A 17,167-nucleotide genomic window follows, 5' to 3' on the forward strand; every position below is an offset into this window, starting at 1 on the left:
TGAGGAGGGGGCGCGCCCCCCCATGGCCAGCAGTAAGCCCCAGCCTGGGGATGTGGTGGCGCCCTAACAGTTGCTCTCTTGCCCACACACACCACCACCACGATACATACATGCACCACCCCCAACACACACACACCAGCCTGTCTGACCAACAACCCACTCTTCCCACCCACCGTCTAAGGAAGGACAGACTCTGGGGGTCACTCAGTTGAGCATGGCCCCCCAGCCCAGTCAGCCCTCTATGACAACTGGAAGCCCCCTGTGCCAGGCACCAGCTGGCTCCCCCGCCCTCACCAAGGCAAGGAATGGGCCTACCTTCTTGAGGGCATACTCCACCTCCATAGCCTGGTAGGCTGGGTTCACAGACACCTGGTGGAGACAGCGAGGGTACATCATGTGTCCTGGGCAGACTCTGTCCCTCTCACTGCCCCTCCACCCTCAGAGGCAGCACCCCGTACCTTCAGGCTTCCTTGGTGGGCTTCAGGAGAAAGCACTAGCTGGTCTGAAACCAGCCAGGCACTGGTATGATTCTGGGGCCAAGGGTCCAGGGGGTTCCCCTGAATGATGTCCCCCCCCCCACAGCCAGCTGTGCCAGGCAAGCCCCTCCTCACCAGAATGATGCCTGCCTGGGCCGTGGCCAGCTGCATGAGTACCCATGCGTAAGAGTTGGGTCCCCACATGCCCAGACGGTCACCCTTGCGGAGGCCAGTGCTCAGGAGCCCAGAAGCAGCTTTGTCCACCTGGTATAAACAGGACGCAAAAGGGTGAGATGCAGGTGAGCAGAAAGGGGCCCATGACTCGCCCCTTAACCTTTGGCCCAGGGGTTCACATCAGAACTACCTGGTAACAAGGGACAGGCAGATACTTAGGCCTCAGCAGATCTGGAGGGGGCTTGGGAACATGCATAGTTAACCAGTGTCCCAAGAACGACTGATGCAGGAGGCACCTGGGCCACCTCTGCCTCAGCCCTGCCCTCCTCTTCTGACATCCCTTGGGGCTCTCAGGCAGCCCCAGCACCCTGCCCCACAGCTAGGCACCACCCTTGCTGCTCCACCCAGCCAGGGCAGCCTGGGGGCCAGCACCCACCCACTTTGAGGGTTCAAAGTCAGGACCCACCTCCTCCTTGAGCTGAGCAAAGGTCAACCTGATGTTTTCGTGGTGGACAACCAAGGCCTCTCGGTCCGGGACCCTCTGTGCTGTGGCATCCAGGCATTGCCCCACAGTCTTGTTAATAAGGTGCAATGTGGTATGGCCCTGGACATAGCTGAGGCCTCCGACGGGCAGGGTGGCGGTGCGATCCATCTCTCCAGAACTGTGGGGAGAGGGGCTGTGGGCTCAACTGCACCAACCCAGACGTCCTGGCAACAAAGGCTGGCACACCCCGCTGGGAGGTAGGCTGCTTACAATGTGTGCGGGATACTCCAGAAACTGTCTGATCCGCCCCATCCCCAGGGACCATCATCACTTAACTTAGGACCTGCTTCGTCCTTGGGAGATCAAACCTGGAGGCTGACTTCCTGTCGTTAATCAGAGGGAAGGTTCTTTTCCCCAACCTACTCCCCAGTTTCCACTCAGTGCCAGGGGCCTGGAGCCTTGGTGCCAAAACCCTGGAAAGGGAAACTAAAGGCAATCACGCTGATTTGACTAAGCAGGGAGGTAGCCTGTGTGGGTTAGGAATGGCCTCATCCTAGACGCTGCTTCCTCCTAGTAAAAAGGCCCCTGGGTATTTGTCAAAACCTACAGAATAGCCTAACGCAAGGACTAAACCTTAATGTACTATGGACTATAGTCAATAATAACGTACCATACTAGTTCCCTAATTGTAACAAATGTACCACACTAATGCAAATGTTAGTATCAGGGAAACTGTGCCGGGGTGGGGTGGGGGGTGGGTATAAGGAACTCTATGTTCAATCTGCTCAGTTATTCTGTAACTCTAAAACTGTTTAGGGGGACTTCTCTGGTGGCGCAGTGTTTAAGACTCTGCGCTCCCAATGCAGGGGGCCCAGGTTTGATCCCTGGTCAGGGAACTAAATCCCACATGCATGTCGCAACTAAGAGTTCACATGCCACAACTAAGGAGCACGCCAGCCACAACTAAGGAGCACACATGCCACAACTAAGGAGCTGGTGACCTGCAGCTAAGGAGCCCGTGAGCCGCAACTAAGGATCACACCTGCTGCAACTGAGACCTGGTGCAACCAAATAAATAAGTTAAATAAATCTACATTTAAAAAAATTTAAAAATAAAGCTATTAATTACTATAACTATCTAAAGTCTATTAATTATTTAAAAGCAAAAACGAGAAAAGGTCCCCAGCAGTCCAAGTGTCACAGGCCTAGGGCTGCTCGTGCCCACTTCGCTGCCCTGGATGACAGCTGCTGGGCTCCCACCCAGGCCCAGGTGGGAGTGTGGTAGCCCTCAGACCCTGTTCTCATCAGAGACGGCATGCTCCAGGACCCTTCCAGGATCCTTCCAGGCCTCGTCTGGGCCACCACTGGGTGGTGTGGGCCCCAGGGACCCTTCCTGATGATTCAGTCCTGCAGCTGCTGAGCTGAAAAGACCAAGCCTGGCTTTCACTGACTGACCGCTTATGGCTTATGGGGGAGAATTTCTGGGAAGAATACGGTATGCAGGGCAGAGGGGAGCAAAACTGGTTTTCCCTGTAAATGGGTGAGGAGACCTCATGTCACAGGAGGGCGGGTCCCAGTGTGGGAAGCGAGTGAGCACTGGGCTGGATTTGGGGGCTTGAGGTCTCGTCCCAGGTGTACCACCAGCTGGGTGGGTGGCTGTCACAGACACCTTTGGTGTCCCTTGACATGTCTCCTCAGTGCGTCTCTGGTTTCAGCTGCTGGGACAGTTCCTTGTGGTTCTGTCTGCTCAGGGACTCCCTCAAGTCTCCCCTTCTTAGCTGGACAGTTCTGGGAGGCATCAAGTCCCGGGGGGAAGACCCTGGTTGCCTGCACACACCCCATACTGACTTCTCTTCTTGTCTCCTCTCCGCACTCCCTCACTCCTACTTCCTAGGATCACAAATAAATCACCAGCACCCAAGTCCTTGCTCTCAAGAGAATCCAAGTTCAGATACCTGTGTCTTCGTCTCTCTAGGCCTCAGCTTCCCCACCTATAAAGTTTGAGGACTTGGATCAGTGGTTATCCTCAAGGGGATGCTATTTACCTACCTGGGCAATCTTCTCAAAGGGTTGTAGCCAGCCACCTAAGCCAGGTGGTTCCCTCAGGTGTGCTGGAGTAGAAAACAGCCAGGTGTCACAGGCCTCTGAAGCCCTGCCAGCAGCCCACACTCAGGTTGCCAAGCCTAAAGAACTACTAAGGTAGTTCCCTGTGGTCACCATGACACCCCTCAAGAGAGACTGTGTACCCAGATCCTTCACTCACAGGCATACTGTGGAGGGCATCCATTTCTGCCCACTGGGAAACAGATATGCTCTTTTCTTTGGGTTTGCCAAAGTGATAGTCGCGAGAGCAAGCATGTGGAGAAAACCTGCTTAAGAAGAAAGCCAACACAGAGGAAAGTAGGAGAGATGGAAAGAGACAGAGAGACAAAGAGAGACAGAGACAGAGACAGGAAGACCCAGTGACAGACTTAATCTTGCGATTGTCGAACACCTAGACCCAGTCACGTGTTAAGCCTACCTACCTCTGGACTTTTCACTGTCAACAGTCAATAAATTCCCTCTTTCAATTTAAGCCAGTCTGGGGGTCGGGGAGGGGAAAGCTGAACTCCATTTGCGACAACATGGATGAACCTAAAGGATATTATGCTTAAGGGAAATAAGCCAGACACAGAAAGATTAATACTGCATGATCTCACTTATATATGTAATCTAAAATATGAACAAACAAACAAATTTAAGCCAGTCCGAGTTTGGTTTCTATTGCTTACAACTGGTGAATCCTAACTATAAACATTTTTTGCGTTCAGTGGCTTACCACTGCCCTTGAAAGCCCGGCAGGCCACTTCCCAGCAGCCCAGCCTCTGGATTAGAAGGCAGAGAAATACAGATCTCAGCCAGTTTAATGGTCACATTGTCAACAAATCATTAAAGGTGGGGAGTGGGGGGATCTGCCTGACAACATGGACCCTCTTATTCTCAAAATGACCCGGAGTCCTATTTTGTTTGGAATCTGATTTTCTACACATTCACTATGGTTTTCAGCGGCTTCTTGCAGTGTCTAGTTGGCAAATCAACAGGTTGATTAATGTGCCCCCCCCCGCAAATGCAGTTCAATTGCCCTGTGTATTACCTCCTTTATCTTCATGGTGGCTCCGACAGATGGTATGAGAGAGACTCCCAGTAGCCCCTTCTCCCTTAATAATACACCCTCAGATGTTCACCTGGCTATGACCAGGTGGAATAGAGACCACATTTCCAAGCTTCCCCAGCAGGTGGTCTGGTCCAAGAATAAAGTTCTGGCCAAGGGGATTTAAGGAGAGGTCGTGTGTGCAGGTTCTGAGAAGAACCCTTAAAGAGAAGCACATCTTTTTTTCTTTCCCACTGGCTGTAATGCTGCCCATGACAGTTCTCTTGGACCACATGATGAGCTTGGGCACCACAGAGCAACAGACAGAAGGGCCTGGAGCCTGACAGCAGGCTGTACCATGCCGGCCAGACTGGCCACTCCCAGAAGAAGAAACTCCCATCTCCTAAAACCACGGTGAGAGGGGATTTTTGTGATACACACTAAGCCAATTCTGAAAAACACAGGTGGGAATTATGAACTCTCATTGTGCAGGTAAGGAAACTGAAGTGCAAAGAGGCAAAGTGGGCTACGCAGCTGGTAAATAGCTGAGCCCGAAGTGGAGCGTTCAGTACCACTGCCCCAGCATTACAGCCTTGCCAGCCCAATCCAGGGAGAAAGGATGGGATGGGTAATTCTCTTCATTAGGCTCTGGATTTAGTCCCTATCTGATCAACAGAGATTGTCTAATCTCAATTTTATTTTCCCACAATTGTTTATTGATTGAACCCCAGAAACTGGGACTGTGTAGGGCAGGGTTGTGGTGGAAACAGGTTGCTCCTTCAAAGGATTGAAGAGTTCTAGAAACACATATCAATGCAATTTGCTCATAAACTTAAGAACCACGCATCGTTTTGAAAGACGGAGTGCAAACACCACTGATTCAACTTCCCTCCTTCCTCAGACACACCCAAACGCCTTGGTCAAGAAGGGTGGCCTCTTCTTTTCCTACTCTTAAACAAAGTGGCAGATACCCCCCATTTAAACCTGAAAAAGACAATACAGAGATTTGGTTTCAGGAAAAGTTGTTTGCTTGTTTGTGGAAAGTTTAAGGAGTTGGAGCAGGACCGCCAGGAGTCCCAGCTGCTACCAACTCGAACAACTAGAGTAAGCCTTTAGCTACGTGCGCCGGGTATTATAAAACGCCAGGTGGGAGTGAGTCAACCAGGTGGGAGCTGGGAGGGAGACAAGGCACAGCCCCACCTAAAGGTGTCCACAGAGAATGGGCCTGTGAAAATTCAGGCCCGGATCTGCTGCCAGATCTGATTTCATAAGAGAAGTCAGGAAACAAGGATTTTTTTAAAAAATAATTCTTTTGACCTTTCATCTTGGGCAACTAATGTGTTCACTGTTTTATCCTCAGTGCTTCACAGGGCCTGGAATGTAAGAAGTGCTCAAATGAATGACCAAATGAATGAATCATAAATAATGCACATAACCCAATTAAAAATAAGCAAACAACTTGAATAGACTTTTTTTCCAAAGAAGATATATGAATGGCCAACAAGCACATGAAATGCAAATTAAAACCACAACGAAATACCACAACTTCACGCCCACTAGGAAGGCTGTAAACAAAAAACCAAAATATCAAGTGTTGGTAAGCATGTGGAGGAACTGAAACTTTTTTTCCGTTGCGGAGCACAGGCTCCAGATGCACATGCTCAGCGGCCATGGCCCACGGGCCTAGCCGCTCCGCGGCATGTGGGATCTTCCCGGACCGGGGCACGAGCCCGTGTCCCCTGCATCGGCAGGCGGACTCTCAACCACTGCGCCACCAGGGAAGCCCAGGAATAGGAACTCTTATGCGCTGTTGATGGGAATGTAAAATGGTGCAGCTGCTGTGGAAAACAGTTTGGTGGTTCTCCAAAGACTTAAACATAGAGTTAACATTTGACCTGACAATTCTACTCCTAGGCATATACCCAAAAGAAGTGAAAACAAGTGTTCAAAGATTTGTACACAGGGACTTCCCTGGTGGCTCAGTGGTTAAGAATCCACCTGCCAATGCAGGGGACAGGGGGTGGATCCCTGGTCCGGGAAGATCCCAAATGCCACGGAGCAACTAAGCCCCTGCGCCACAACTACTGAGCCCGCGTGCCACAACTACTGAAAGCCGGGTGCCTAGAGCCCGTGCTCCTCAACAAGAGAAGCCACCACAATGAGAAGCCCACATGCTGCAATGAAGAGTAGCCCTTACTCGATGCAACTAGAGAAAGCCCGCGCACAGCAACGAAGACACAATGCAGCCAAAAATAAATAAATAAATAAAATTTGTCTTAATTAAAAAAAAAAATCAATGGTAATTCTTTAAAAAATCAAAATTTGTACACAAATGTTCATAGCAGTACTACTCACAATAGCCAAAAGGTGAAAACAACCCAAATATTCAGTAATGGATAAATAAACAAAATGGTGAATATCTCTTCAATGGAATATTATTTGACCATAAAAAGGAATAAAGTACTGATACATGCTACAACATGGATGAACCTTAAAGATATTGTGGTAAGTGAAAGAAGCCAGACACAGAAAATCACATATTGCATAATTCCAGTTATGTGAAGTGTTACGGTTAGGCACATCTGTGGAGACAGAGAGTAGAGTAAGTGGCTGCACCGGGCAGAGGGGATGGGAGGATAGAGAGGTGATAGCTAAGGGTAGGGGTTGCACATATTCATAAACACACTAAAAATGATCAAATTGTACACTTTTAAAAATAATGCACAAAATTCTATTCCTAGGTATTCAGCCAAGAGAAATCATACATGTGCTCACCAAAAGACAGGATATTTGCATTATTTCCAATATGGAAACTACCCAAATACTCATAAACAGCAGAGTAGATAAACAGTGATTTATTATTTGCAATATTATATAGCAATGAGAGCAAATGAACTATGGCTACACCCAACAATATGAATGAAACTCATTAAAAAATGTTAAATGAAAGAAGCCAGAGAGAAAAAGGTGTATACTGTCTGATTCCATTTATATGTACAAAACAGGCAAAACCTAGCTATGCTGTTAGAAATCAAGAGAGCGGCCAGCTGGGTGCTGGTTGTATGGGTGTGTTCAGTTTATCAAAACTTCATCAAGCGAGCATATAAAATATATGTACTTTCCTGAATCTATGTTATAGTTCAATACAAAGTTAAAAAGAAGACCCTAGATTCTAGGGCTTAAGCCAGTGTTGATAGAAACACAATTCATAAACTAAATTTAGCAATAGACTGTGGCATCTATTTACCATCCTGTCGAAAAATAAAAGCAGCATGTAACGCTTCTGTGCAAAATACATGCATACAGGGCTTCCCTGGTGGCGTAGTGGTTGAGAGTCTGCCTGCCAATGCAGGGCACACGAGTTCGAGCCCTGGTCTGGGAAGATCCCACATGCCACGGAGCAACTAGGCCCATGAGCCACAACTACTGAGCCTGTGCGTCTGGAGCCTGTGCTCCGCAACAAGAGAGGTCGTGATGGTGAGAGGCCCGCGCATCGCGATGAAGAGTGGCCCCCGCTCGCAGCAACTAGAGAAAGCCCTTGCACAAAAACGAAGACCCAACACAGCCCAAAATAAATAAATAAATTTTAAAATAAATAAATAAATAAATACTCCTGTTAAAAAAAATTTTTTTTTAAAATACATACATACATTAATAAATAATGCTGGGAAAGCCAAGCAAACACATCTGTTTGTGATCTCCATCTTAGAAATTACTCAAGAAAAGAAATAAGCTCAATTTTGAATGTAGCAGAATTTTCCTTTCTGGGAGTTCCAATATATGAGAAAGCAGTTTTGTGCCCTCTGTGCAGTTCCTGGTACCCTGTGACTGCTGGCCCAGCCAACCCGTTTCCTACATGGATGCATGATCCCCATGTACAGGAGCACAGAGCATCTCAGGGCACATTGCTTACTATTTAGAATATGGCCTACTGGAGGCAAGGCTTTGGCCTTGCTCCAGCAGGAAACTAGGATCCAACTGATAACTATCTACTTGACAGCGTAATTTCCAATAATGTCTGTAGAGACTTTTAATGACAAGTCAGGAGTGTAATGATTATGATTTATGAAAAAGATGGGCACGCTCAGTGGGGAAGGGCAGAGATGGATAAATCTCCGGCAGGGTAGTGAACTGAAGGAGGAGAGAGAACAGTGAGCATCTCCCCTGTGATGCTGAAAAGAATAATCTAGATCTATAGGTGTCAGTATAAACAGATCTCAAAAATATACTGTTGGGTGAAAAAAGAAGGGCACAGTGATATAATTTTTGCTAAAATTATAAAAGCATAAGTATTGTTTGTGGACACACACAAAAAACTAAGAGTGCTTATTACTTGCTTGATAGGATTCTAAGCGTTTTAAAAATTATATGATATTCTGTTTATGGATTCAGAGACATGTTAAAAGCAAAAACCTTGCTCTGATACAACATACGTTAAATTTATGACAGTGGCTCTCTGGTGAGGGGTGGGCTGAAGGAGACTTAAAAAAGGGACATCAGGGCTTCCCTGGTGGCGCAGTGGTTGAGAGTCCGCCTGCCGACGCAGGGGACGCGGGTTCGTGCCCCGGTCTGGGAAGGTCCCACATGCCGCGGAGCGGCTGGGCCCGTGAGCCGTGGCCGCTGAGCCTGCGCGTCCGGAGCCTGTGCTCCGCGATGGGAGAGGCCACAACAGTGAGAGGCCCGCGTACCGCAAAAAAAAAAAAAAAAAAAGGGACATCAGCTTGATCCATATTTGATTTCTTTTATTTATCATTTTCTGTAACAAGTATGGCTATATTTTAATTTGGAGCAGTAGGTACACAGGTGCTTGTTACTTGATCATGTGATTGCCTTAAAAATTTTTTTTTCCATATGAAATTTTTAAGAAGAAAAATACAAGAGGCTTGATGATCTCCTAAGAGGGGTACATCAACGTTCAAAAGACAGAGCAACTTCCTGGCACAGACAGAATGACCCACTGGACCTGTCGTGTTAAGGGCCAGAACAAGACTAAAAGGAAGGGCTGCAGGCTGCCCATGAAGTTCGTGTGCTGTCCTCTTGGGCAAGCCTCAGTCCTCAGTCAACATATTCACCCTTGTGTGAGACACAGCTCCAGCTAAACGTGCCAACGCATCTTCTTGCTCATGGCAGATGAGAGGCAGGCCCTCCTCTTCCATCTCCCTTGCACATCACCCCAAGATTCATTATTTAACCCAGCAGCCCAAGTACTGCTCACTGATCCACGCACCATGGGGCTGCATTCTTGCAGGGGTCAGGGGGGGCTCCTTTTCCTAATTTTCAGAAAGACACTAGGCTAGTGGTCAATCTGGGAGTAGAGATGGCAGATGCTTGGGCTGGAGGGGACAACTTTTAACCTGTAATAACTGTTTTATCCTGAAATAAAGTTATTTTTATGTACCCACAAAGATGAGTGACACATTTATACCAGCTACAACATACAACTAGTGTTCAAGAAAATGAAGGAGCTGTTGCGACAAATAAAACCCAAAGAGCACTAGTGAATGGTCATTTTCTTAACTGATGGCCATTTTAATGTGCAGTGGCCACCAAGAGCACAAGAATGACTATGATATTAAAAGGTCCTCAGCAAAAAATAAGAATTTCGGGGGCTTCCCTGGTGGCTCAGTGGTTGAGAATCCGCCTGCCAATGCAGGGGACACGGGTTCGAGCCCTGGTCTGGGAAGATCCCACATGCCACAGAGCAACTAAGCCCATGAGCCACAACTACTGAGCCTGTGCTCTAGAGCCCGTGAGCCACAACTACTGAGCCCATGTGCCTCAACTACGGAAGCCCACACGCCTACAGCCCGTGCTCCACAACGAGAGAAGCCACTGCAATGAGAAGCCCGCGCACTGCAACGAAGAGTAGCCCCCGCTCTCCACAACTAGAGAAAGCCCGCGCACCCAACACCCAACACAGCCAAAAATAAATAAATAAATAAATAAAATATATGAAAAAAGAATTTCGACCTAAGTCTCTTAGGGAAAAAAAAAAAAACACCACCTCAAAATAGATCACAGACTGCATGTAAAACATTAGAAACATTTAGAAAACAACATGGGAGAAAATCTTTAGGATCTAGGGCTAGGCAAAGTTTTTAAACTTGACACTACAAGCACGATCTACAAAATTAATAAACAGACCTCATCAAAATCAAAACTTTTCGCTCTGCGAAAGACCCTATTAAGAGGACAAAAAGATGAGATACAGAATGGGAGAAAATATTTGCAAACCACATATCTGACAAAGGACTAGTATCCAGATTGCATAAAGAACTCTGAAAACTCAACAGTTAAAAAAAAAAAATTCAACTGGAAAATGAGCAAAAGACATAAAGAGATACGTCACCAAAGAGGATATACAGGTGGCAGATAAGCACATGAAAAGTTATTCAAGGGACGTCCCTGGTGGCGCAGTGATTAGGAATCTGCCTGCCAATGCAGGGGACACAGGTTCGAGCCCTGGTCCGGGAAGATCCCACATGCTGCGGAGCAACTAAGCCCGTGAGCCACAACTACTGAGCCTGTGCTCTAGAGCCTGTGACCCACAACTCCTGAAGCCCACGAGCCACAACTACTGAAGCCCACATGCCTAGAGCCCATGTTCTGCAACAAGAGAAGCCACCACAATGAGAAGCCCGCACACCGCAGCGAAGAGTAGTCCCCGCTCGCCACAACTAGAGAAAGCCCGCACGCAGCAATGAAGACCCAACGCAGCCAAAAATAAATAAAATAAATCTATTAAAAATAAAAAACAAAACCAGTTCTTAGATGATATAATATTGGGGACCACAAGGTGTAACTGGGCTGCCCAGTTCAGTGGGCCTAGAAGCCACACCGTCTCCATCACTCTCTGCTGGGATAGCCCCTTGATGCATTTGTTAGACCTATTCTGAGGCCCCCACTTCTCTCTCAGCTTGCCTTTATGCTGCCACACCCAAGAGGTGAAATATTGAGCATAGGAGATCACGTCCTTTTCCCCGTGGTTATCAAGGAAAGCTAAACTGTTTAATGTATAATGCACACTTTCGGGCTTCCCTGGTGGCGCAGTGGTTGCGAGTCCACCTGCCAATGCAGGGGACGCAGGTTCGTGCCCCGGTCCGGGAGAATCCCACATGCCGCGGAGCGGCTGGGCCCGTGAGCCATGGCCGCTGAGCCTGCGCATCCGGAGCCTGTGCTCCGCAACGGGAGAGGCCACAGCAGTGAGAGGCCCGCGTACTGCAAAAAAACAACAACAAGAAAACAAAACAAAAAACTAAACAGTCTATAACACACACTTTCATGAATTTTTTGTCAAGATTAATAGGTCACTCCTCCCAAAAGCAACCCTTGATTTTTGAGCAAAAGAAGATAGACACAAGAGTATATACTCTGAGAGTCAAGAATAGACAAAATTAATCTATGGAGATTAGAAATCAGAACAGTGATAGTCTCTAGTTGGGGAAGGGAATTGACTGGAAAGGGGCACTAGAGAAATTTCTAGAACTGTGCTGTCTATATGGTAGCCTAGTCACATGTGGCTCTGGAACACTTGAAGCATGGCTAGTCTGAATTGAAGAGTTCTGTAAGTGTTAAATACACACCAGATTTGGAAGACTTTATGAAATAAAGAATATAAAATACCTCCTTAGCAATTTTTAAAAGATTGATTACATGCTGAAATGATATTTTGGCTCTACTAAGTTAAAGAAAATATATCATTAAACTTATTGCCTATTTCTTATTACTTTAATATGGCTACTAGAAAACATAAGATTCCACATGTGGCTCACAGTATATTTCTACTGAACAGCACTGTTTTAGAGCAATAGACAAGTTCTGTATCTTGGGGTGTTGAGTAATGGGTGAATACATTTGTTAATATTCATCAAACTGCACAACTAAGATTTGTGCATTTTACTGTCTGTAATTATACCATAAAGTCCCATGATCTTTCCATCACCCAACATAACCTTCCTGAAGGAGTCCACAGCTTACAAAGAACACAGACTATGAAGAACCCCCAAGTGGTAAGAGCTACAATGAAGATTTTCAGCAAGGCATTCTGTATTGGTGGAAGCTTCCTTTTTTTTTTTTTTTGCGGTACGCGGGCCTCTCACCGTTGTGGCCTTTCCCGTTGCGGAGCACAGGCTCCGGATGCACAGGCTCAGCGGCCATGGCTCACGGGCCCAGCCACTCTGCGGCACGTGGGATCCTCCCGAACCGGGACACGAACCCATGTCCCCTGCATCGGCAGGCGGACTCTCAACCACTGCGCCACCAGGGAAGCCCGAAGCTTCCATTTTTAGCTCTAATAAAACTGATGGTGTATATGTGTTTTTGTACATGCAGAGAAAGTAAACAGGAAATTATTATTTGAGTCCAGTAAACTCAAGAAGACAGAGGGCCTGAAATACTTGGGGTTAGGAGGCATCCATGCTGCATATTTTCCCTTGGGCCACTGTTTGGGGCTCATGCGGAAAGTACACAGGAGCCAGGGGTGGAGGCTGATTCAGAACACCTGCCCTTGATGGCATCACTAAGGTACATACAAGGTTTAGCTCTTAGCTTTCTAGGGTCAAAACCCTCAATGTTTTCTGTTCACTCATAGAGGACTAGAGAAAACGAGAGAGTCCAGAGGTTAGGAAGAGTTCATAAGGGTTTAAGCATAAGTAAGCTTTCATACAAGTATGAAGGCTTCCTACTTCGACCACAGCCCTCTTGGATTCAGGGATCCAAGTCTCAAAGCCCAGCCTCCTTAGGAATCACAGAATGTCCACAGAAATACTGCAGAGTGCTTCTTGTCCAAGTGGCCTATATTACAAAGAAACCAAGGTCCGGAGAGGTTGAGGGACTTGCCTAAAGCCATACTGGTCGGACTGGGCTTGCTTTCCTGTCATTCAGCTCCCAAAGTGAGAAATACATGCATGCCAATGAGATTCACAGACATGATTCCTAAGGTAGAAAAACAGCTTGTTTATTTCTGAAGGGAGAGGCCCCTGGCAGAATTATTGGTTCCTATCATTTATCAGGACACTCCTCTAGCAAGGCCCCTTTAAGAGATGAAATTACATCCTGTACTTTGGTTTGATCAGGGGGGGGAAGAAAAGCAGTCCTTTATCCCAACACTCAGCGTAATCACGGATGGGTCTGTCAACACAACCAGAGCAGCCCCAGCTTGGTTTAAGCAGTTGCCTCTGCCAGAACGGTCTTCCTCCTACTCTCCAGACAAGGCTCTAAACTGTGGGTCTTGGGGTCATTGTAGGAATGTGCAAAGCCATTGTTACATAAGTACTTCCTGTCTCATAAATCATTAGCACCAGGCTGTGGGTAAGAATTTTCTTACGCGACCTCATTTAACTCTCACTCTCAAGACAACACTATTTACACATAACAAAAGTCTCAAGTTTAACTTAGTGCCAAAGCTACCAGCTAGAAAGTGGTTCTTTTGAACTTAGATCTGTCTGGCTCCAAAGTCTTTGTCTGTAGACTGAATAAATAAATAATGTGGGAGATGTTAGGAGGGCTTCATATGCAGGGTTCAGAAGAGTTCAAGCACAAGCAAGAGTTTATATCAATAGAAGTATACAGCCTTCATCCTTCAAACCACAGACCTATCATTGGAGGGATCAGGCTCAAATTCCAGCCTCTTTAGGAAGTCTTACCTAATCCCATTCCCACCTATCAGATTCTTCCCTGCTTTGATTGACACTCTCCTGGTATAGCATCCTTACTGCCTTGAATCACTGGGTCTATAATCCTCCCCTGCAGATCCCTTTCTGGCAAAGAAGCCACTGGAAGTTCATGCATCCTTGTATCCCCCACTGCACCCTCTACAGTAGATTGCATACCTACTGTGTGCAAGGCAGGAGAGGTAACTAAAACCAATGTGTACCAGTCACTGATTACAATGTCCAAATTTATAGTTTATTTTCTATTATTACATTTAGACTGGAGTAGTGAGTAAGGACATCATTACCAAATCCCTTGTTAATCATCTTTGGTAGATTATGGGAAGGGTCTATTTTTCTATTGTGATTTCTACCCAAAACACTTCCTAGCTTAATATAATCCCCTCATATAGGGACATCATTTTATAGTTTCCAGTACTGGTCCCACCGGATTATAGCCATCCCTCTGGAGGGTGGTCCATGAAGCCCACCCATGCCCTTGCACCAACCATCAGCACTGACTCACTGGAGCCCCCGCTCTGAGGGTCACACCTGATTCTGAGAGGCTTGAGCCACGGCTCTCTCTGTCTTTCCCAGCTCTGACTGTTCCCAACACCCTGGGTGCAGCTGCCTCACTGGCAGCCCCAGGCCAGTGTTAGAGGTCTGAAGGAAGCCTGCTTATTGGAGCTTCATCAGGAATCAGCATTGGATTCTGCCCTCCTAGGCTCCCTGAAGCTCCAAACTAGACTATCTGCCTTCCCTGGGTATGGGGCTGTGTGGACAAGGGGAAGGGGTTGGTGGTTCAGGAGGTCTGTAGAGCAATGGGCAGCTTCTTTCCTTCTGGGGAAAAAGGCTGTGGACAACCCTGACTTTGATGGATAGGGGAATGTCCAGAAGATCCAGGGGCTAGATTTAGGGCTGGGCAGAGGCTGACATCTTGGTAACTGGCCAGAAGAGAACCAGGTGCAATCAAGAGGCCACTGAGGAGGGAATCCTCTCCTACCTTCAAATCACTTGAAATTCCTACCCAGACCCCATTTGGAGGTTCTCAGGTACCAACTCTGCCCCAAAGCAAAGGCTGAGAAGAGCAAGCCTTTGTCAATCCAGCATGTAGGTAGCATTAGTGACAAACTCCACGGTTAGGTAACATACTCAAGGTCACGCAGCAGGTAGGTGGAGGGCTATAACCCAAAGCAGTCTGGCTTCAAAGTTCTTGCTTTTTCTTAACAGACAGAACTGGGGATCTGATAGGTAACAGGCATGGGGTGTTTGTCAGCAAGAAAGCAGGCTGTATGTGACCAGGTCAGAAAGAGCAGAGGACAGAAGTCCAGGAGCTTTCCGCTAATGGCACCTAGAACACTGAATAGCGATCGTCTTGACTTATCTTCTCCCTCACTAGACTACAAGTTCCCCGAGGACTGCGTTCTCTGGCTTTCATAACCACAATACCCGCCCTGTGCTTGACGTGACGTACGTTCTCAGGAACATCTGTTGAATGCTTGAGACTCTTGAGGGCTTCTTAAGGACAAAGTAGGCGCAAAATCAGGTCAAACCATCATAGTCAGTAGGTAAGGTCTCAAGCACAAGGGAGTGGCGGGAATGGGAGGGAATTAGGCCAAATGCTCAGGAAATCTTTCCTCTGGACACATGGATCTCCCCCTGACAGAGTCAGAATTTCTCTGAGGCCTGGTGCCCCTAACTCTGCAATTGTAGGCCTGTAGCATGTAAGAGACCTGCTTTGTTTACACATAAAAAGTCAAAGGTCAGGGGACTTCCCTGGTGGGGAAATGGTGAGAACCGTTTTCTTCATCAGAATCCCATCTGCTGACCTGCCCTGAGCCACTGGGTTTTCCCAGAAAATTAAGCCTAGTGATCTGAAAGCACTGCATGCTTTCTATCTTCAGAAACCAGCAAGTTCAAAACGTTGTGATCTGGGAGTTCTAGCCAAAGAGGAGGAGTTTGCATCTCCCTCCGACTTCATTCGTTTTTTTTTTTTAACCAAGCAGTTCTCTCAGAGAACTCTTGTCACTTTTCCATGCCCAGACCTACACTCCACCTGGCATCCAAAACTGTGTCCTGACCCCAGACCTAGTACCTGGCCTAGCTGGCTGGCAGGGCAGGCTCAGTGGTGCCCAGGCCTCCCCCTGCTGGGTGCTGAAGATAAAAGCCACCACTGATAACATCAGTGGGAGCCCAGCTCTGCTTAATCAACACACTTTCACATCTGTTATCTTACAGGGAGGTAACATTACTTACTCTGTTGCTGTAGAGGCAGCAAAACTACTTGGAAACACATCCTCCACCTGCCAGCCCCCATCCCACCCTCTGCACTGAGGACAGAAGAAAACAGGCCCGGTAAGTAGCAAGGAGCCAAGCGGTGTTTGAGGAGAGGGGAGACTGCTGAGCTTAGTGGCCTAGGGTGGACAACACCGGGTGGAAGAGCCCCAAGTTTATCCCTGCAAGGGGTCCAGCTCAGAGGCAGTGTCCTGGGGACAGAGTACAGGCCTTGCCCCTGCCCTTCCCCCTTGGGACAGACTGCTAAAGGCTCCCACTTCTGGCCATCAGTGTGCCCGCGAATGGACGAACCTAAAGTCCCAGACCAGAGCCCAGAGTCAGTGCACGGTCCCTGCCAGCCACCAGCCGCAGCCCCAGTCTGCGTGGGCCAGGCCAGCATTTCCTGTTGCCTAGGTGCCAGGTGCGGGGTACCTACTCTCCCGCGTGTGCCGCCCGGAGGTGGGGCAGCCGCGGGCCTCCCAGCCCGAGCGCGATCGGCCCCCAGCGAGGTTCCGCAGGACCCCCAAGATCCCCTCCGGGGGACGGGGCCCGTCCCTCTCCTCCCAGGCCGCGTACCTGAGGGGACGGACGCCCCACAACCCCACTTCCTGCCAAACCCGGGAGAGGCCGACCCGGGCCCCCAGCACCCCCGGGCTCCGGGCGCACAGCCTCCCGACGCGCAGCATCCCGACGTAGACAGCCAAGGCTCGCGACGCCCGCGTCCGGACCCGAGGAAACTTTTAGTGCGCTGAGGCGGGGCGAGCGCGGAGCGGGCGGGGAGGCGGGAGGATCGCCTCTGCCTATGGGTTGCGGAAGACTAGGTGCCGGCCGGGCGGGGCGGGGCGGGGCGGGGCGGGGCGGGGCGGGGCGAGGCGAGGCGAGGCGAGGCCTGCGAGGCTTGGAGGAAGAGAAAGCGCGCGGGTCACCTTCCCCTGGACCCGCCGCCCTCCGCCTCCCACCCTCTTAAAATGGCCCTGGT

The 17,167-nt window shown here is 48.5% G+C and overlaps 1 protein-coding gene across 1 annotated transcript in view; it reads right to left on the reverse strand.

Moving 5' to 3' along the window:
• The window catches only part of ACSF2 (acyl-CoA synthetase family member 2), a 29,205-nt gene extending 12,241 nt beyond the window's left edge, over positions 1-16,964 (reverse strand). The window contains exons 1-4 of the mRNA XM_007465058.1: positions 16,765-16,964; positions 1,117-1,312; positions 612-740; positions 316-369 (exon numbers count right to left, since the gene is read on the reverse strand). Coding sequence (XP_007465120.1) covers positions 316-369; positions 612-740; positions 1,117-1,312; positions 16,765-16,874 — 489 coding nt within the window. The 5' untranslated portion in view covers positions 16,875-16,964. The remainder of the gene's footprint in view (positions 1-315; positions 370-611; positions 741-1,116; positions 1,313-16,764) is intronic.
• Between the last annotated feature and the right edge of the window lie 203 nt (positions 16,965-17,167).

This window comes from Lipotes vexillifer, unplaced genomic scaffold (genome assembly GCF_000442215.2).
Source record: "Lipotes vexillifer unplaced genomic scaffold, Lipotes_vexillifer_v1.1 scaffold591, whole genome shotgun sequence".
Lineage (NCBI taxonomy): Eukaryota > Metazoa > Chordata > Mammalia > Artiodactyla > Lipotidae > Lipotes > Lipotes vexillifer.